This window comes from Pseudophryne corroboree, chromosome 1, assembly GCF_028390025.1.
Source record: "Pseudophryne corroboree isolate aPseCor3 chromosome 1, aPseCor3.hap2, whole genome shotgun sequence".
Lineage (NCBI taxonomy): Eukaryota > Metazoa > Chordata > Amphibia > Anura > Myobatrachidae > Pseudophryne > Pseudophryne corroboree.
In genome coordinates, this window is record NC_086444.1 from 1248969984 (window position 1) to 1248993404 (window position 23421).

The following is a 23421-nucleotide window of genomic DNA, read 5'->3' on the forward strand; positions in this document are numbered from 1 at the left end:
CCGCCATTTTCACTCGTACATTGGAGATTGAACAGAGAGGACATGGCTACGTTCTCTCCCTGAAAAGCTCCATATCTGTGCTCAGTGTGCTGCAAATATCTGTGCTCCGTGTGCTGCAAATATCTGTGCTCAGTGTGCTGCAAATATCTGTGCTCAGTGTGCTGCAAATATCTGTGCTCAGCGTGCTGCAAATATCTGTGCTCACTGTGCTGCATTTTGGTGACCAACAGTATATAGTAGTACAGTACAGTAGGCCATTGCTGTATCTTGCAGCTCTGTGTCACTGCAAGTATCCATTCCATATCTGTGCTGCATTTTTGTGAGCAGTATATATAGTAGTACAGTGCAGCATTTTGGTGACCAACAGGATATAGTTGTACAGTACAGTAGGCCATTGTTGTATCTTGCAGCTCCGTGTCACTGCAAGTATCCATTCCATATCTGTGCTGCATTTTTGTGAGCAGTATATATAGTAGTACAGTGCAGCATTTTGGTGACCAACAGTATATAGTTGTACAGTACAGTAGGCCATTGCTGTATCTTGCAGCTCCATGTCACTGCAAGTATCCATTCCATATCTGTGCTGCATTGTTGTGAGCAGTATATATAGTAGTACAGTGCAGCATTTTGGTGACCAACAGTATATAGTTGTACAGTACAGTAGGCCATTGTTGTATCTTGCAGCTCCGTGTCACTGCAAGTATCCATTCCATATCTGTGCTGCATTTTTGTGAGCAGTATATATAGTAGTACAGTGCAGCATTTTGGTGACCAACAGTATCTAGTTGTACAGTACAGTAGGCCATTGCTGTATCTTGCAGCTCCGTGTCACTGCAAGTATCCATGCCATATCTGTGCTGCATTTTTGTGAGCAGTATATATAGTAGTACAGTGCAGCATTTTGGTGACCAACAGTATATAGTTGTACAGTACACTAGGCCATTGCTGTATATTGCAGCTCTGTGTCACTTCAAGTATCCATCCATATCTGTGCTGCATTGTTGTGAGCAGTATATAGTAGTACAGTGCAGCATTGTGGTGACCAGTATACTACAGTACAATAGTCCAGTGCTGATCAGTATAATCAGTGCGCTGTTAGACGTGCGCCCATTTTCCGACATTAGTGCATTGGGATTTAGACAATTGATGAAGTTATTGTGTCCCCGGTACAAAATCCCATCTAGATTCCACTTCACTAGGCAGGAGATAGCGAGATTTTACCATTTAATATCAGTGATTAATAATTGATTATTAATTACAATGATCTTGCCAAATAATTCCAGTGATTTTGTCATTTTCTTCCAGTGATTTGGACCAATAATACCATTGATTAGAACGAATAATTCCTGTGATATTGAGGTGTTTGTGTCGCTTAGCTTAGACGTCCAGCGACCTTGGTGCACCTCATTTTCTCTTTTCTTTGCATCATGTGCTGTTTGTGGACTATTTTTTTAAGTGCAATCCTGTCTGACACTGCAGTGCCACTCCTAGATGGGCCAGGTGTTTGTGTCGGCCACTTGGGTTGCTTAGCTTAGCCATCCAGCGACCTTGGTGCAAATTTTAGGACTAAAAATAATTATGTGAGGTGTGAGGTGTTCAGAATAGACTGGAAATGAGTGGAAATTGTGGTTATTGAGGTTAATAATTCTATGGGATCAAAATGACCCCCAAATTCTATGATTTAAGCTGTTTTTGAGAGGGTTTTGAAAAAAAAAAAAAAAACACCCGAATCCAAAACACACCCGAATTCGACAAAAATTTTTAAGGGAGGTTTTGCCAAAATGCGTCCGAATCCAAAACACGGCCGCGGAACTGAATCCAAAACCAAAACCCGAAAATTTCCGGGGCACATTTCTAATATATAACTGACCTGTGCCCCTGCCCTGGTGGTCTAGTGGGGTCCCTATACCAACACAGTGTCCATGCCAGCGCATCCGGCCCGCCTCCTAATGTCCGCGCCAGATCACGATTTTCGTCTGGTTCCGCCTGGTGGACCCTCTTACCTCCTTCCGTGATGCGGCCACACGATCCTGGAGAGCAGCGGCAAGTGTGTGTGCACTAGGTGAAGAACCGGAGCCTCCCCTGTAAGTACCCGGCAACCAGGGATGCGGGAGTATACAGCGCCGCTGGGGGAGGTGAGGGAGCTGCAGCAGGAGATGTCAGAATGACATCTAGCACTAGAGTGCCTCTGCTGCCGCCCTTGAAGTCTTCTATCGTCTTTTAATAAAACTCTTTTCAGGGCTGCTGGAGCAGACCTGCCTGCAGGCAGCAACTTACACACTGAGCTTCTGTGCAGGGAGGTGGGGATATAAAGGAGGCGGCGCTGTGCATCTTGGGAACAGTCAAAGCTTTTAGCCTGTTGGTGCCTCGGATCAAGATCCTACTGAACACCCCGATGTTATTCCCTGTGGAACCCCAGTGGTCCCTGCTGCAGAAAATGAAAATAAAGGCATCTGCCACAAAATCTGTAAATAAAAATGCAATAAAAAAAATTTGAAAAAAGAAACCCACAAGATTATCACAAAATAAGTCTCCAGACTCCATGGAGGGGGAAATATCCAGTCTTGATCCTGTGGTATAAACCAGTTTATTTACATCTCAGCAATAAATCCCAGATTATCGTAATCCCTGAACATGGAGCAGGGGTATAAATCCGGAGGCTTTGGCCCCTAGTTTCTCAGTTTGTCCAGTAATATGGTAATTATACATTTGTTTGATTGAAGTCCTTTCTGGTCCACACCAGTATAGGAGTGGAGGAGACAGCCTGTGTGTTGTTCCTTGTTGTGTGCGCCTCTCTAATGTTTAATCACCTTCCTGACACTGTCCTCTTCCTCTTCTCTCTTCTCATACGGGGGTCATTCTGTGAAGGATAAACTCGTTACCTTCTTTCATTCACAGATTCCTTCAGGGATCCACAGACGGAAGGGGAGCCAATGTCTTGTCCGACGATCTTCACGAATTCAATGTACTACTCCTCAATTTACCACTATGACTGATTAGAGTCAAGAATTTACAACTGTTTCACCAGTAAGATTTGTTTTATTGAACTGGAATCGTAGTTGCAGATCTGGTGTCTTACTGATAACAACACATCAATGCAATACAACTTGATGTCATACCATTTACTTTACTCTGGCAAGATTAAGTACTCTTTAACAATTATGGATAATAGTGCTAACTATACTCTATACATCCTCATACTACCAGCTAATTTCTACTATAACGAAGCGCAGTGGTATTTCTGCGCCCAACCAAATGCCCTCAGCTGATCAGCAATAGCTAACTTTCCACTCCGCTTGCGCAACCACCCTGGTCCATTTGTCCTTCCCAAAGTTCAGCTGATTAAATGAACGTTGGTGCACGTTGGGTACCTTAGGTGGATGTTATACAAATAACAGGAGGCGGTAGCTGTTTTGGTGGGAGTTATTAATAGGGGAAATCCCGACAGGAGTTGCCTATTCGGACATGCCGATGATATTCCGGGGATAATAAAGGCTTCAGGCTAACCTGTGAACTATCTTCCTCATAAAATCCGCTATTTAGGTTAGATCTGTATGATAGTGTCACAGATAATCAGAATTATCTATACTGCGTATACGGACAGTGTTCGCTACCACATGCGTTAATCGCTTGGTACTTCTTTCTCTTTTTAGAATTCATGTGACGATGATGAACCGGCTTGCTTAATTACTGGACTGGATACTACGGGAAGAAAAGAGTACCAGCCAAGGTCAGTATATTCTAATTACTGGACTGGATACTACGGGAAGAAAAGAGTACCAGCCAAGGTCAGTATATTCTAATTACTGGACTGGATACTACGGGAAGAAAAGAGTACCAGCCAAGGTCAGTATATTCTAATTACTGGACTGGATACTACGGGAAGAAAAGAGTAGCAGCCAAGGTCAGTATATTCTAATTACTGGACTGGATACTACGGGAAGAAAAGAGTACCAGCCAAGGTCAGTATATTCTAATTACTGGACTGGATACTACGGGAAGAAAAGAGTAGCAGCCAAGGTCAGTATATTCTAATTACTGGACTGGATACTACGGGAAGAAAAGAGTACCAGCCAAGGTCAGTATATTCTAATTACTGGACTGGATACTACGGGAAGAAAAGAGTACCAGCCAAGGTCAGTATATTCTAATTACTGGACTGGATACTACGGGAAGAACAGAGTACCAGCCAAGGTCAGTATATTCTAATTACTGGACTGGATACTACGGGAAGAAAAGAGTACCAGCCAAGGTCAGTATATTCTAATTACTGGACTGGATACTACGGGAAGAAAAGAGTACCAGCCAAGGTCAGTATATTCTAATTACTGGACTGGATACTACGGGAAGAAAAGAGTACCAGCCAAGGTCAGTATATTCTAATTACTGGACTGGATACTACGGGAAGAAAAGAGTACCAGCCAAGGTCAGTATATTCTAATTACTGGACTGGATACTACGGGAAGAACAGAGTACCAGCCAAGGTCAGTATATTCTAATTACTGGACTGGATACTACGGGAAGAAAAGAGTACCAGCCAAGGTCAGTATATTCTAATTACTGGACTGAATACTACGGGAAGAAAAGAGTACCAGCCAAGGTCAGTATATTCTAATTACTGGACTGGATACTACGGGAAGAAAAGAGTACCAGCCAAGGTCAGTATATTCTAATTACTGGACTGGATACTACGGGAAGAAAAGAGTACCAGCCAAGGTCAGTATATTCTAATTACTGGACTGGATACTACGGGAAGAACAGAGTACCAGCCAAGGTCAGTATATTCTAATTACTGGACTGGATACTACGGGAAGAACAGAGTACCAGCCAAGGTCAGTATATTCTAATTACTGGACTGGATACTACGGGAAGAACAGAGTACCAGCCAAGGTCAGTATATTCTAATTACTGGACTGGATACTACGGGAAGAATAGAGTACCAGCCAAGGTCAGTATATTTTAATTACTGGACTGGATACTACGGGAAGAAAAGAGTACCAGCCAAGGTCAGTATATTCTAATTACTGGACTGGATACTACGGGAAGAAAAGAGTACCAGCCAAGGTCAGTATATTCTAATTACTGGACTGGATACTACGGGAAGAAAAGAGTACCAGCCAAGGTCAGTATATTCTAATTACTGGACTGGATACTACGGGAAGAACAGAGTACCAGCCAAGGTCAGTATATTCTAATTACTGGACTGTATACTACGGGAAGAAAAGAGTACCAGCCAAGGTCAGTATATTCTAATTACTGGACTGGATACTACGGGAAGAACAGAGTACCAGCCAAGGTCAGTATATTCTAATTACTGGACTGGATACTACGGGAAGAAAAGAGTACCAGCCAAGGTCAGTATATTCTAATTACTGGACTGGATACTACGGGAAGAACAGAGTACCAGCCAAGGTCAGTATATTCTAATTACTGGACTGGATACTACGGGAAGAAAAGAGTACCAGCCAAGGTCAGTATATTTTAATTACTGGACTGGATACTACGGGAAGAAAAGAGTACCAGCCAAGGTCAGTATATTCTAATTACTGGACTGGATACTACGGGAAGAAAAGAGTACCAGCCAAGGTCAGTATATTCTAATTACTGGACTGGATACTACGGGAAGAAAAGAGTACCAGCCAAGGTCAGTATATTCTAATTACTGGACTGGATACTACGGGAAGAAAAGAGTACCAGCCAAGGTCAGTATATTCTAATTACTGGACTGGATACTACGGGAAGAAAAGAGTACCAGCCAAGGTCAGTATATTCTAATTACTGGACTGGATACTACGGGAAGAACAGAGTACCAGCCAAGGTCAGTATATTCTAATTACTGGACTGTATACTACGGGAAGAAAAGAGTACCAGCCAAGGTCAGTATATTCTAATTACTGGACTGGATACTACGGGAAGAAAAGAGTACCAGCCAAGGTCAGTATATTCTAATTACTGGACTGGATACTACGGGAAGAACAGAGTACCAGCCAAGGTCAGTATATTCTAATTACCGGCTTTCACAATCAGGGCCCCTTCACTATTACTGACGCCATGTTCTGGGTTTCTCTCTCTCTCTTCAACCGCGCAAGGTTGGATGTCACGCTCAATAGCTGTGAGGGGTTATTAGATTAATTTAGTCAGTGCGTTAGACTTAGGCAGCTGAGGATTAGTACTAAGTTATTTGACTCCATGTACTGTCTCTTAATCACGGGTAGGTATTAGGTGCGTAGCTGAGTCGGTGTACTATACTTATGTAGCTGAGAGATATTGAGAAGCTTTTCCACTCACTGTGCTATCTCTGAATCACTGCAAGATATTAGGCTGCCGACTGACTCAGTGTGTGGGCGCTGATGATGCAATCCTACCTCTCCTGCAGCCACTTATTAGTCTCCTTCTTTTATTTACTCTGCTGCATCTGAGGGTCCCTCTGACCTGACTCTGTATTGGGGGCGTCGATCCTCCGTGCTGCCGCCGCCTCCCAGTCTCCTCCTGTGGCCGCCTCCCGGTCTCCGCTTCCCGCACATCACCGGACCTCTGCACCTCCGTCTGACGAGTCACAGCCTTCGTTTCCCCGCTGTTTCCTTACGACAGCGGCCGGCCGTAGCTTCATCCAAGGGGTAGAGGATGAGGATTGAAGCTAACCCACCGTCGATCACCGTGACCAGGTACTCGATTCTCCCTCCTTCTACGCACGTCCGCTCCGGCTTCTCTCCCCTCAGCGGTTCTAACCGCCGCCTCCCGCGCCTCCTGCTTTTATCCCTTTTCTCCTGGTTTCCCGGATCTTTCCCGCTCAGGTCATGAGCCCCCCAGAGCGGACACGCGGAAAGTGCTGCCGCAGTAGCCCCCACGTGCCAGCCTGCTTTACCCTGTCCCCATACCACAGCAATATATAGTTCAGGGCTATGACACTGGGGTAACATTATAATGACTAAACATTAAATAAACATTTCTTTATGAAACATCCTGGGGTAATTCACTATGAGGCATCACAATTCCGATCCGTTCGCACGCAGCGGTTCTTCGCTGCGGTGCAAATGAGCCGGAAATGCACATGCGCAGCGGATGTATTGCGCACGAGCATCGATGCCTGGCAATGATCGTCGCCGGGCAACGACGCCGCCAGCAAAAAATGTGATCGCAGCGGCGATTGCAAGAAGATGGACAGACGGGAGGCGTTCCGGAGCGGATACTCACCGTTTCCAGCCATTTTTGGAGAGTGGTAAGAAAAACGCAGGCGTGTCCAGGCGAACGGAGGGTGGATGTCTGACGTTAAAGCCTGGACCTGCATCGCTGGATCCGTCGCACAGGGTAAGTAAGTCTGACCCTGGTCTTGTTTTGTCAAACTTTTTAGCATAGCAGCTGCACAAGATAAAATACACTCCCCCATAGGCGGGGATTAGTTGATCGCACCAGCAGCAAAAAGTCGCTTAGTGCAATCAACTCGGAATGAGGGCCCTAATGTGAAAAGTCATCAAAGAAGGAGGTGGTAGGTCTGTAGCTAGCTATGATTCCGAGAACTTGGCAAGCTTTTTCCAGGGGGACCACCTGTGGCTGAAATGATGGGTTGGTTAAAGTGTGCATGTCCTGTTTATACAACATAAGGGTGGGTGGGAGGGCCCAAGGACAATTCCATCTTGCACCTCTTTTTTCTTTCATTTTTCTTTGCATCATGTGCTGTTTGGGGACTAGTTTTTTAGGTGCCATCCTGTCTGACACTGCAGTGCCACTCCTAGATGGGCCAGGTGTTTGTGTCGGCCACTTGGGTCGCTTAGCTTAGTCATCCAGCCACCTCGGTGCAACCTTTTGGCCTAAAAACAATATTGGGGGTAATTCCAAGTTGATCACAGCAGGAAATTTTTTAGCAATTGGGCAAAACCATGTGCACTGCAGGAGGGGCAGATGTAACATGTGCAGAGAGAGTTAGATTAGGGTGGGTTATATTGTTTCTGTGCAGGGTAAATACTGGCTGATTTATTTTAACACTGCAATTTAGATTGCAGATTGAACACACCACACCCAAATCTAACTCTCTCTGCACATGTTACATCTGCCCCCCCCTGCCGTGCACATGGTTTTGCCCAACTGCTAACAAAGTTCCTGCTGCGATCAACTCAGAATTACCCCCATTGTGAGGTGTGAGGTGTTCAGAATAGACTGGAAATGAGTGGAAATGAATGTTATCGAGGTTAATAATACGGTAGGATCAAAAATACCCCCAAATTCTATGATTTGAGCTGTTTTTATGTTTAAAAAAAAATCCAAAATAAAAACACGAAACGGTGGTTTTGGGAAAACCGATCCAAATGACGAACGGAGATCCAGATCCAAAACCAAACCTGAAAAGTGTCCGCGGCACATCTCTAGTATAAAAATAGTGATAATGACTATAGTGCTTCAATTTACTGGTTTAAGGGAGGCAAAAGCTCAATACAAAAACATTGTGCCTGGCAGCGAGATCACCAACAGCTCACCGGCGAGGAATCACCAGATCCCTCTCACTGGCGAGGAATCACCAGATCCCTCTCACTGGCGAGGAATCACCAGATCCCTCTCACTGGCGAGGAATCACCAGATCCCTCTCACTGGCGAGGAATCACCAGATCCCGCTCACCGGCGAGGAATCACCAGAACCCTCTCACCGGCGAGGAATCACCAGATCCCTCTCACTGGCGAGGAATCACCAGAACCCTCTCACCGGCGAGGAATCACCAGATCCCTCTCACTGGCGAGGAATCACCAGATCCCTCTCACCGGCGAGGAATCACCAGAACCCTCTCACCGGCGAGGAATCACCAGATCCCTCTCACCGGCGAGGAATCACCAGATCCCTCTCACTGGCGAGGAATCACCAGATCCCTCTCACTGGCGAGGAATCACCAGATCCCTCTCACTGGCGAGGAATCACCAGATCCCTCTCACTGGCGAGGAATCACCAGATCCCTCTCAGACAGGCTGCTGCACTGAAGTAATGGATGCCATTTGAAGATGACATAACCCACGCAGGCAGGATCTGATACAGTGGCGTCACAAGGCGGGTGCGGGGGGTGCGGCCCGCACCCGATACACTTTGGGGCTCTCGTTACATACCAACTCTGTAGCCAAGGGCTGGTGACTAAAGGTGGGTACACACTAACAGATATATCTGCAGATCAATTGATCGGCAGATATATCTATGGTCGGATCGGGCAGTGTGTTCAGCATACACACTGCCCGATCCATCGGGGACTGACGTCATGAATTGGGCGGGCGTGTACACATGCCCGCCCAGTTCAGCTGTCAATCACCGCCAGCCGCCGCAGCATGTGTAAGGGCGGTCGGCCGACCGCCCCGTACACACACAGCGATGCGCCAATATATCGGTAGATATATTGGCCATTGGCTGTGCTGCGCGGCCGACGTGATACGTCTGTGAACGACGGAGTTCACAGACGTATCGGCCGTACACACTGGCCGACTGTCCCGCGATATATTGGACCGTTCAGGAGAACAGCCGATATATCGACCAGTGTGTACAGACCTTAAGAAGGAGGATATATCTCCTATAATGCCTGCTTTCTCTCTGCTTACAATTATTGCAGTTTATATATACATTTGACGACAGATGTTTTATAAATAGGCATACACGGCCTACTGTAGAGAGAGTATTATTCCAGCGTGTCTACATTGTAGGATCATTGTTTTATTTCACCTATACATCACCTATACTGTATATCACCTATATATTACATCTATACATTACCTATATATTACATTACCTACACTGTACATCTCCTATACATTACATCACCTATAAATCACATCACCTATACTGTATACCCCCTATACATTACATCACCTATACTGTATATCACCTATATATTACATTGATACATTACCTGTACATTACATACACTGTTCATCTCCTATACATTACATCACCTATAAATCACATCGCCTATACTGTATATCTCCTATACATTACATCACCTATACTGTATATCACATATATATTACATCTATACATTACATTACCTGCACTGTACATCTCCTATACATTACATCACCTATACTGTATATCTCCTATACATTACATCAACTATACTGTATATCACCTATATATTACATCTATACATTACCTACACTGTACATCTCCTATACATTACATCACATATACTGTACATTTCATATACATTACATTGCCTATACTGTACATCACCTATACTGTACATCACCTATACTGTATATCACATCTATACATTACCTACACTGTACATCTCCTATACATTACATCACCTATACTGTATATCTCCTATACATTACATCACCTATATTGTATATAACCTATATATTACATCTATACATTACCTACACTGTACATCTCCTATACATTACATCACCTATACTGTATATCTACTATACATTACATCACATATACTGTATATCTCCTATACATGACATCATCTATAATGTACATCACCTATACATTACATCACCTACACTATACATATCCTATACATTACATCACCTATAGTGTACATCTCCTATACATTACATCACCTATACTGTATATCTCCTATATATTACATCTATACAATAACCTGTACATTACCTACACTGTACATCTCCTATACTGTATATCCCCTATACATTATGTCACCTATACTGTATATCACCTATATATTACATCTATACATTACATTACCTGTACATTACATTACCTACACTGTACATCTCCTATAAATTACATCACATATAGTGTATATCTCCTATATATTACATCACCTATACTGTATATTTCCTATACATTACATCACCTATAAATTACATCACCTATACTGTATATCTCATATACATTACATCTATACATTACATCACTTATATATTACATCTATACATTACATTATCTACGCTGTACATCTCCTATACATTACATCACCTATAGTGTATATCTCCTATACATTACATCACCTATACTGTATATCACCTATATATTACATCTATACATTACCTACACTGTACATCTTCTATACATTACATCACCTATACTGTACATCTCCTATACATTACATCACCTATAAAATACATCACCTATACATTACATCACCTATACTGTTACATAGTATTTGAGGTTGAATAGAGGCAAATTCCCCATCGTGTTCAACCTGTACATCACGTATACATTACATCACCTATACTGTACATTACCTATACTATACATCGCCTATACTGTACATCATCTTTACATTACATCACTACATCACATATGCTGTACATCACCTACACTGTACATCATGTATACTATACACCACCTACACATTACATCACCAGTACTGTACATCACCTGTACATTACGTCACCTATACTGTACATCACCTATACATTACATCAATTACACTGTACATCAACCAACACTGTTCATCACCCACACATTGCATCACATGTACTGTACATCACCTGTACTGTACATTATGTATACATTACATCACCTATACTGTACATCACATCACCTATACATTACATCACCTACACTGTACATCATGTATACATTACATCACCTATACTGTACATCACATCACCTATACATTACATCACCTACACTGTACATCATGTATACATTACATCACCTATACTGTACATCACCTACACATTACATCACCTGTACTGTACATCATGTATACATTACATCGGGTGTAGTATGGTAGGCCGGCGGTCGGGCTCCCGGCGACCAGCATACTGGCGCCGGGAGCCGGACCGCTGGCTTACCGACAGTGTGGTGAGCGCAAATGAGCCCCTTGCGGGCTCGCTGCACTCACCACGCTGCGGGCACGGTGGCGCGCTACGCTATTTTATTCTCCCTCCAGGGGGGTCGTGGACCCCCACGAGGGAGAATAAGTGTCGGTATGCCGGCTGTCGGGATTCCGGCGCCGGTTTACTGTGCGCCGGGATCCCGACTGCCGGCATACTGAAGACCACCCCATTACATCACCTATACTGTACATCACATCACCTATACATTACATCACATATACTGTACATCACCTACACTGTACATCACGTATACATTACATATACTGTACATCTCCTACACTATACATCACATATACTGTAGCTCACCTATACTGTACATCATGTATACATTACATATACTGTACATCACCTACACTGTACATCACCTATAATGTACATCACCTTTTATGTACATCCCCTACACATTACATCACATGTACTGTACATCATGTATACATTACATATACTGTACATCACCTGCACTGTACATCACCTGCACTGTACATCACCTATAATGTACATCACCTACACATTATATCACATGTACTGTACATCATCTATACTGTACATAACCTATACTGTACATCACCTATACATTACATCACCTATACAGTATATCACATCTATACATTACATTACCTACACTGTACATCTCCTATACATTACATCACCTATATTGTGTATAACCTATATAAAACATCTATACATTACCTACACTGTACATCTCCTATACATTACATCACCTATACTGTATATCTACTATACATTACATCACATATACTGTATATCTCCTATACATGACATCATCTATAATGTACATCACCTATACTGTACATCACCTATACATTACATCACCTACACTATACATATCCTATACATTACATCACCTATAGTGTACATCTCCTATACATTACATCACCTATACTGTATATCTCCTATATATTACATCTATACAATAACCTGTACATTACCTACACTGTACATCTCCTATACTTTATATCCCCTATACATTACGTCGCCTATACTGTGTATCACCTATATATTACATCTATACATTACCTGTACATTACATTACATTACCTACACTGTACATCTCCTATAAATTACATCACCTATAGTGTATATCTCCTATACATTACATCACCTATACCAGGCATGTCCAACCTGCGGCCCTCCAGCTGTTGAGAAACTACACATCCCAGCATGCCCTGACACAGCTTTAGCATTCTCTGACAGCAAAACAGTGTCAGGGCATGCTGGGATATGTAGTTTCACAACAGCTGGAGGGCCGCAGGTTGGACATGCCTGACCTATACTGTATATCTCCTATACATTACATCACCTATAAATTACATCACCTATACTGTATATCTCATATACATTACATCTATACATTACATCACCTATATATTACATCTATACATTACCTGTACATTACATTACCTACGCTGTACATCTCCTATACATTACATCACCTATAGTATACATTACATCACCTATACTGTATATCACCTATATATTACATCTATACATTACATACACTGTACATCTTCTATACATTACATCACCTATACTGTATATCTCCTATACATTACATCGCCTATACTGTATATCCCCTATACATTACATCACCTATAAATTACATCACCTATACTGTATATCTCCTATACATTACATCACCTATACTGTATATCACCTATACATTACATCTATACATTACATCACCTGTACTGTACATCACCTACACTGTACATCACCTACACTGCACATCACCTATACTGTTACATAGTATTTGAGGTTGAATAGAGGCAAATTCCCCATCGTGTTCAACCTGTACATCACGTATACATTACATCACCTATACTGTACATTACCTGTACTATACATCACCTATACTATACATCGCCTATACTGTACATCATCTTTACATTACATCACCTATACATTACATCACATATGCTGTACATCACCTAAACTGTACATTATGTATACTATACACCACCTACACATTACATCACCAGTACTGTACATCACCTGTACTGTACATCATGTATACATTACATCACCTATACTGTACATCACCTATACATTACATCAATTACACTGTACATCAACCAACACTGTTCATCACCCACACATTGCATCACATGTACTGTACATCACCTGTACTGTACATCATGTATACATTACATCACCTATACTGTACATCACCTATACATTACATCAATTACACTGTACATCAACCAACACTGTTCATCACCCACACATTGCATCACATGTACTGTACATCACCTGTACTGTACATTATGTATACATTACATCGGGTGTAGTATGGTAGGCCGGTGGTCGGGCTCCCGGCGACCAGCATACCGGCGCCGGGAGCCGGACCGCTGGCTTACCGACAGTGTGGTGAGCGCAAATGAGCCCCTTGCGGGCTCGCTGCACTCGCCACGCTGCGGGCACGGTGGCGCACTACGCTATTTTATTCTCCCTCCAGGGGGGTCGTGGACCCCCACGAGGGAGAATAAGTGTCGGTATGCCGGCTGTCGGGATTCCGGCGCCGGTTTACTGTGCGCCGGGATCCCGACAGCCGGCATACTGAAGACAACCCCATTACATCACCTATACTGTACATCACATCACCTATACATTACATCACCTATACTGTACATCACCTACACTGTACATCACGTATACATTGCATATACTGTACATCTCCTACACTATACATCACATATACTGTAGTTCACCTATACTGTACATCATGTATACATTACATATACTGTACATCACCTACACTGTACATCACCTATAATGTACATCACCTTTTATGTACATCCCCTACACATTACATCACCCATACATCACCTATACATTACATCACCCACACATTACATCACATGTACTGTACATCATGTATACATTACATCACCTATACTATACATCACCTATACATTACATCACCCACACATTACATCACCTGTACTGTACATCATGTATACATTACATTACTATACTGTACATCACATCACCTATACATTACATCACCTACACTGTACATCACCCACACATTACATCACCTATACTGTACATCATGTATACATTACATCACCTACACATTACATCACGTATACATTAGGTCACCTATACATTAGGTCACCTTTACTGTACATCACATTTACTGTACATCATGTATACATTACATATACTGTACATCTCCAATACATTACATCTACTTATTCCATCACCTATACTGCACATCACCTATACATTACATCACCTATACTGTACATCACCTATGCATTACATCCCTTATACTGTACATCACGTATGCATTACATCACCTGTACTGTACATCACCTTTACATTACATCATCTATACATTACATCACATATGCTGTATATCACCTATACTGTACATCATGCATACATCACATCACCTATTCTGTACATCTCCTATACATTACATCTACAAATTACATCACCTATACTGTACATCACCTATACATTACATCTACAAATTACATCACCTATACTGCACATCACCTATACATTACATCACCTATACTGTACATCACCTATACATTACATCACCTATACATTACATCACCTATACTGTACATCACCTATACATTACATCATCTATACATTACATCACATATGCTGTATATCACCTATACTGTACATCATGCATACATCACATCACCTATTCTGTACATCTCCTATACATTACATCTACAAATTACATCACCTATACTGTACATCACCTATACATTACATCACCTACACTGTACATCAGCTGTACATTACATCACCTACACAGTACATCACCTAAACATCACCTATACTGCACATCACCTATACATTACATCACCTATACTGTACATCACGTATGCATTACATCACCTATACATTACATCACCTAAACATCACCTATACCGATGCCGCATACTCCTCCTCCACATATGAAGGCTCCGGTTCTCACGTACATGATCAGATGAATGCAGTAACCTCTGTATATACTCACATCCATGTAGTTGAGTAGCGGCTCTGTGGCAGCTCCCTGTAATCCTGATGAATATTTGCTGGAAAGATCTGGTGTACGGCCATTCAGCTCAGCGTGGAGCCCATGTTCCTGTAGTGATTTCCGCAGTGACTTTCTTCTACTCAGCGGCACCCTAAGGAGACACAGGAATGGTTTGTCTGTGACCTGCACACGTATGTAGTAACACACACTCTGAGCAGCGCAGTAACAGCGCAATGCCGCTCTGCACGTAACATGTGATGGGTGTGGGCCGCAAGCAGTGGCGGCTCGGGAGGTGAGGCTGCAGCTCAGTGCAAGATACAAATAGGGATCCGCACCAATTGTCATCCCAAACTGACTCACTGGCCGGTGGTGTGCTGCAGCCTCACCTCTGGATTTATCTATTCACTATACAGTCCCACAGAGGAGGGAGCCGTCATTACCTAATACAGGTGACCTCACGTGCACACCTGCAGGGGATTATTCTGTGATGATAATAATCTGAGTTCTGTATGTGCACCAACTGTCATCCCAAACTGACTCACTGGCCGGTGGTGTGCTGCAGCCTCACCTCTGGATTTATCTATTCACTATACAGTCCCACAGAGGAGGGAGCCGTCATTACCTAATACAGGTGACCTCACGTGCACACCTGCAGGGGATTATTCTGTGATGATAATAATCTGAGTTCTGTATGTGCACCAACTGTCATCCCAAACTGACTCACTGGCCGGTGGTGTGCTGCAGCCTCACCTCTGGATTTATCTATTCACTTTACAGTCCCACAGAGGAGGGAGCCGTCATTACCTGACACAGGTGACCTCACGTGCACATCTGCAGGGGATTATTCTGTGATGATAATAATAATCTGAGTTCTGTATGTGCACCAACTGTCATCCCAAACTGACTCACTGGCCGGTGGTGTGCTGCAGCCTCACCTCTGGATTTATCTATTCACTATACAGTCCCACAGAGGAGGGAGCCGTCATTACCTGACACAGGTGACCTCACGTGCACACCTGCAGGGGTTTATTCTGTGATGATAATAGTCTCAGTTCTGTATGTGCACCAACTGTCATCCCAAACTGACTCACTGGCCGGTGGTGTGCTGCAGCCTCACCTCTAGATTTATCTATTCACTATAAAGTCCCACAGAGAAGGGAGCCGTCATTACCTGACACATGCAAACCTGCAGGGGATAATTCTGTGATGATAATAATCTGAGTTCTGTATGTGCACCAACTGTCATCCCAAACTGACTCACTGGCCGGTGGTGTGCTGCAGCCTCTCCTCTGGATTTATCTATTCACTATAAAGTCCCACAGAGGAGGGAGCCGTCATTACCTGACACATGCACACCTGCAGGGGATTATTCTGTGAGGTTAATAATAATCTGAGTTATGTATGTGCACCAACTGTCATCCCAAACTGACTCACTGGCCGGTGGTGTGCTGCAGCCTCACCTCTGGATTTATCTATTCACTATAAAGTCCCACAGAGGAGGGAGCCGTCATTACCTGACACAGGTGACCTCACGTGCTCACCTGCAGGGGATTATTCAGTGATGATAATAATAATCTGAGTTCTGTATGTGCACCAACTGTCATCCCAAACTGACTCACTGGCCGGTGGTGTGCTGCAGCCTCACCTCTGGATTTATCTATTCACTATAAAGTCCCACAGAGGAGGGAGCCGTCATTACCTGACACAGGTGACCTCACGTGCTCACCTGCAGGGGATTATTCTGTGATGATAATAATAATCTGAGTTCTGTATGTGCACCAATATGATTTCTTTCTTCCTGTTTTAGGAAACATTGTGTGCTGAGCCTCTGAGCCGGCCCTAACCAATATGATGCCCATAGCAAGATTTTGTCTGGTGCTCCTAGCACCGCTGCTAGCTCCGCCTCTGACCCTGCACCCCTTTCTCAGCACTATCACCCCTCACTCACAGCAGTCCTCATTTTGGTGTTCCTACCCCCTATATTTTAAATAGGAACAGTTCGCACATTTGACGCACAGCCCAAAAAGGGGCATCTTCTTGCTGGGAAGAGGCATGGCCACACAATAGTAACCCCAATTCCAATTACGCCACACAGTGCTGCAACTTTATTCACATTTTATCATGCGATAGTGCCCCTTATTCACATTACATCACACAGTAGTACCACTTCATTTTATAAATTTTACAGCTTCCATTAGTGCCCCTTGTTCACATTACACCACACCAGGGTGGTCATTCCGAGTTGATCGCTCGCTAGCTGCTTTTAGCAGCAATGCACACGCTAAGCCGCCGCCCTCTGGGAGTGTATCTCAGTTTAGCAGAATAGGGAACGAAATATTAGCAGAATTGCGAATAGAAATTTCTTAGCAGTTTCTGAGTAACTCCAGACTTACTCCTACACTGCGATCAGCTCAGCCCGTTTCGTTCCTGGTTTGACGTCACACACCCACCCATCCACTCCCCCGTTTCTCCAGACACTCCCGCGTTTTTCCCTGACACACCTGCGTTTTCCGCACACTCCCTGAAAACGGCCAGTTTCCGCCCAGAAACACCCACTTCCTGTCAATCACACTACGATCACTCGAGCGATGAAAAAACGTCGCTCGAGCTTGTGTAAATCTACAAAGCTTTGTGTGAAAGTACTTAGCGCATGCGCACTGTTTTTTACTTAATCGCTGCACTGCAAAAATCGTCAGCGAGCGATCAACTCGGAATGACCACCCATATTCCTCTTTATTACATTACACCACACGGTAGAGCACCTTATATACATAATGCCACACATTAGTAATGCTTTTATACACATAATACCACACAGTAATGCCCCTTACACATTATGCAAACCTTTCTTAATGCCCTTACACACATAATGTCCCATACACATATGCAGCAGATTATTAATCTCTTATACACATAATGACACACATACTATAATGTCCCTTTCACATATGCCACACATTATTAGTGCATTTATACACAACACACGTAATGTCCTTTACACATATGACACACACTACTGCACAACCAATGCACCCACACACAGCACTCACATGGCCTCTAAAACTGTGACCTCTGCATCTGCTTGAATACAGATATGTCTCATACATCTCGCCTCAATACACCATGCAGCAGGAGATACCTGGCGTGAGCCAGCTGGCAGCTCTGTTAATTTTTTTTGATGAAAATGCATCTTATTTGCATTACTCTGGGGCTAGGCTGCACTAGCAGCTCTGCTGATTAAAATATATGCGGCATGCCTATGTTCTGCGTGCGACTGTATCTGCATACGAAATGCGACGCTGCAGTGATTTCCAGGAATACACTGTAAAGTAGCATTCCATATGCAGATACAGCCACAGTCACACACAGAACAGGGCCGGTTCTAGGTCTTTTGGAACCCACGGCGGAGAATAGGGGCGTGGATTCATACAGGGGGTGTGGTCAGTTACGCCCCCTGTAGAGTTGTGCCCCCATTAGTGCCCCCTGTAGCGTAGCGCCGCTTGCATACACACACAAAAAAAATACTTACAATCCCCGCTCCTGACCGCTGCAGACCTCCGCTGGTGCCGCTCCTCTCCTCAAATCTATGGCATAGCACAGCATACACAGACACTAGAGGTCAAATATGACCCCTAGCGTCTGTCAGTCCCACAATGCTGTGCGGTGTGCGATGACGTCATCGCACACTGAACAGCAAAGGTCCTCTCCACGAAGGGAAACTAGATGCTACGCGTCTAGTTCCCTTCACAGCGGGGGGCACAGTAGCGGATCTTGCCATGGTGCGGCGCCCCGCCCAAAAGTCCTGCTTGCCCGTGGCAAGATCCGCTACTGACACAGAATATAGGCATGCCAGATACAGCTGCAGTCACACACAGAATATAGGCATGCCGCATCTCCTATTACTGACACTGTAACGTAGCATTCCGTATGCAGATACAGCCGCAGTCACACACAGAATATAGGCATGCCGCATCTCCTATTACTGACACTGGAACGTAGCATTCCATATGCAGATACAGCCGCAGTCACACACTGAATATAGGCATGCCACATATCCTATTACTGACACTGTAACATAGCATTCTGTATGCAGATACAGCCGCAGTCACATACAGAATATAGGCATGCCGCATATCCTATTACTGACACTGTAACATAGCATTCTGTATGCAGATACAGCCGCAGTCACGCACAGAATATAGGCATGGCACATATCCTATTACTGACACTGTAACATAGCATTCTGTATGCAGATACAGCCACAGTCACACACAGAATATAGGCATGCCACATATCCTATTACTGACACTGTAACGTAGCATTCCATATGCAGACACAACCGCAGTCACACACAGAATATAGACATGCCACATATCCTATTACTGACACTGTAACACAGCATTCTATATGCAGATACAGCCGCAGTCACACACAGAATATAGACATGCCTCATATCCTATTACTGACACTGTAACATAGCATTCCATATGCAGATACAGCCGCAGTCACACACAGAATATAGGCATGTCACATATCCTATTACTGACACTGTAACACAGCATTCTGTATACAGATACAGCCACAGTCACACACAGAATATAGACATGCTGCATATCCTATTACTGACACTGTAACACAGCATTCTGTATACAGATACAGCCGCAGTCACACACAGAATATAGGCATGCTGCATATCCTATTACTGACACTGTAACACAGCATTCTGTATACAGATACAGCCGCAGTCACACACAGAATATAGACATGCCACATATCCTATTACTGACACTGTAACGTAGCATTCTGTATACAGATACAGCTGCAGTCACACACAGAATATAGGCATGCTGCATATCCTATTACTGACACTGTAACATAGCATTCCGTATGCAGATACAGCCACAGTCACACACAGAATATAGACATGCTGCATATCCTATTACTGACACTGTAACATAGCATTCTGTATGCAGATACAGCCGCAGTCACACACAGAATATAGACATGCCACATATCCTATTACTGACACTGTAACACAGCATTCCATATGCAGATACAGCCACAGTCACATACAGAATATAGGCATGCCGCATATCCTATTACTGACACTGTAACATAGCATTCCATATGCAGATACAGCCGCAGTCACACACAGAATATAGGCATGCCGCATATCCTATTACTGACACTGTAACACAGCATTCCATATGCAGATACAGCCGCAGTCACACACAGAATATAGGCATGCCGCATATCCTATTACTGACACTGTAACATAGCATTCTGTATGCAGATACAGCCACAGTCACACACAGAATATAGGCATGCCGCATATCCTATTACTGACACTGTAACGTAGCATTCCATATGCAGATACAACCGCAGTCACACACAGAATATAAACATGCCACATATCCTATTACTGACACTAACATAGCATTCTGCATGCAGATACAGCCACAGTCACACACAGAATATAGGCATGCCGCATATCCTATTACTGACACTGTAACATAGCATTCCATATGCAGATACAGCCGCAGTCACACACAGAATATAGGCATGCCACATATCCTATTACTGACACTGTAACATAGCATTCCATATGCAGATACAGCCGCAGTCACACACAGAATATAAGCATGCCGCATATCCTATTACTGACACTGTAATGTAGCATTCCATATGCAGATACAGCCGCAGTCACACACAGAATATAAACATGCCACATATCCTATTACTGACACTGTAACATAACATTCTGTATACAGATACAGCCACAGCCACACACAGAATATACACATGCCACATATCCTATTACTGACACTGTAACATAGCATTCCATATGCAGATACAGCCGCAGTCACACACAGAATATAGACATGCCGTATATCCCATTACTGACACTGTAACGTAGCATTTTGTATACAGATACAGCTGCAGTCACACACAGAATATAGGCATGCTGCATATCCTATTACTGACACTGTAACATAGCATTCCGTATGCAGATACAGCCACAGTCACACACAGAATATAGACATGCCACATATCCTATTACTGACACTGTAACATAGCATTCCATATGCAGATACAGCCGCAGTCACACACAGAATATAGGCATGCCACATATCCTATTACTGACACTGTAACATAGCATTCCATATGCAGATACAGCCGCAGTCACACACAGAATATAGGCATGCCGCATATCCTATTACTGACACTGTAACGTAGCATTCCATATGCAGATACAGCCGCAGTCACACACAGAATATAGACATGCCGCATATCCTATTACTGACACTGTAACATAGCATTCCATATGCAGATACAGCCGCAGTCACACACAGAATATAGGCATGCCGCATATCCTATTACTGACACTGTAACGTAGCATTCCATATGCAGATACAGCCGCAGTCACACACAGAATATAGACATGCCACATATCCTATTACTGACACTGTAACATAACATTCTATATACAGATACAGCCACAGTCACACACAGAATATACACATGCCACATATCCTATTACTGACACTGTAACATAGCATTCCATATGCAGATACAGCCGCAGTCACACACAGAATATAGACATGCCACATATCCTATTACTGACACTGTAACATAGCATTCCATATGCAGATACAGCCGCAGTCAGACACAGAATATAGGCATGCCACATATCCTATTACTGACACTGTAATGTAGCATTCCATATACAGCTGCAGTCACACACAGAATACAGGCATGCCACATATCCTATTACTGACACTGTAACGTAGCATTCCATATGCAGATACAGCTGCAGTCACACACAGAATATAGGCATGCCGCATCTCCTATTACTGACACTGTAACATAGCATTCCATATGCAGATACAGCCGCAGTCACATACAGAATATAGACATGCTGCATATCCTATTACTGACACTGTAATGTAGCATTCCATATGCAGATACAGCCGCAGTCACACACAGAATATAGGCATGCCACATATCATTTTATTCAGCAGAAGCTGCTAGTGTCCTTAGGCATTTGCCTAGTTTGCCTATACCTAGGGCTGGCTCTGCTAAACCTTTATCCATGGCAGCACACCCTTTGCTTCACATCATACTACGAATAAGATATATTCATCATGTGTAATAGATAATTATGATTTGATTTCTGATATATGGAGACTTCCAGTGTTGTGGAACCTTCCTGTCTATATCCAATTCCACAATGGAACGCAAGGTACGTCTGCCATAATCCCTCTCCATTACGTATGCTGCCAATGTTTCTGGGGTCTAAATGTGGCATACAGTATATGCACTGCCTATTCCAATGTCTGTGTGTTCCAGCGTCCACTCGCTGCACACCATGTAAAGGACTGATAGCTCCAGACGCACAATGGGGCCACTTACATTACTATTACCAGGGTATCAGGTATAGGATTACATATAAGGTATACATTATAAATACATTTTACATATATAAAAACATAAGTTGTCTAAAAAAAAATGCACCAAACTTAATAAAACCATAAATACCTGTATTATATATAAGGAGCCATTTTGTCTCAAATTCTAGCTTTAAGCCCTCAGGGTAAGGGTCCCTAAATGAAAAGTAGTAGACATCT

At 43.3% G+C, this 23421-nt stretch overlaps 1 protein-coding gene across 2 annotated transcripts in view; it reads right to left on the bottom strand.

Annotated features, from left to right (window-relative positions):
* LOC134931926 (pepsin A-like) overlaps positions 1-23421 on the bottom strand; it is a 254244-nt gene that overhangs the window by 229509 nt on the left and 1314 nt on the right. For both annotated transcript variants that reach the window (XM_063925812.1, XM_063925820.1), the window contains exon 2: positions 15794-15944. In XM_063925812.1, coding sequence (XP_063781882.1) covers positions 15794-15944 — 151 coding nt within the window. The remainder of the gene's footprint in view (positions 1-15793; positions 15945-23421) is intronic.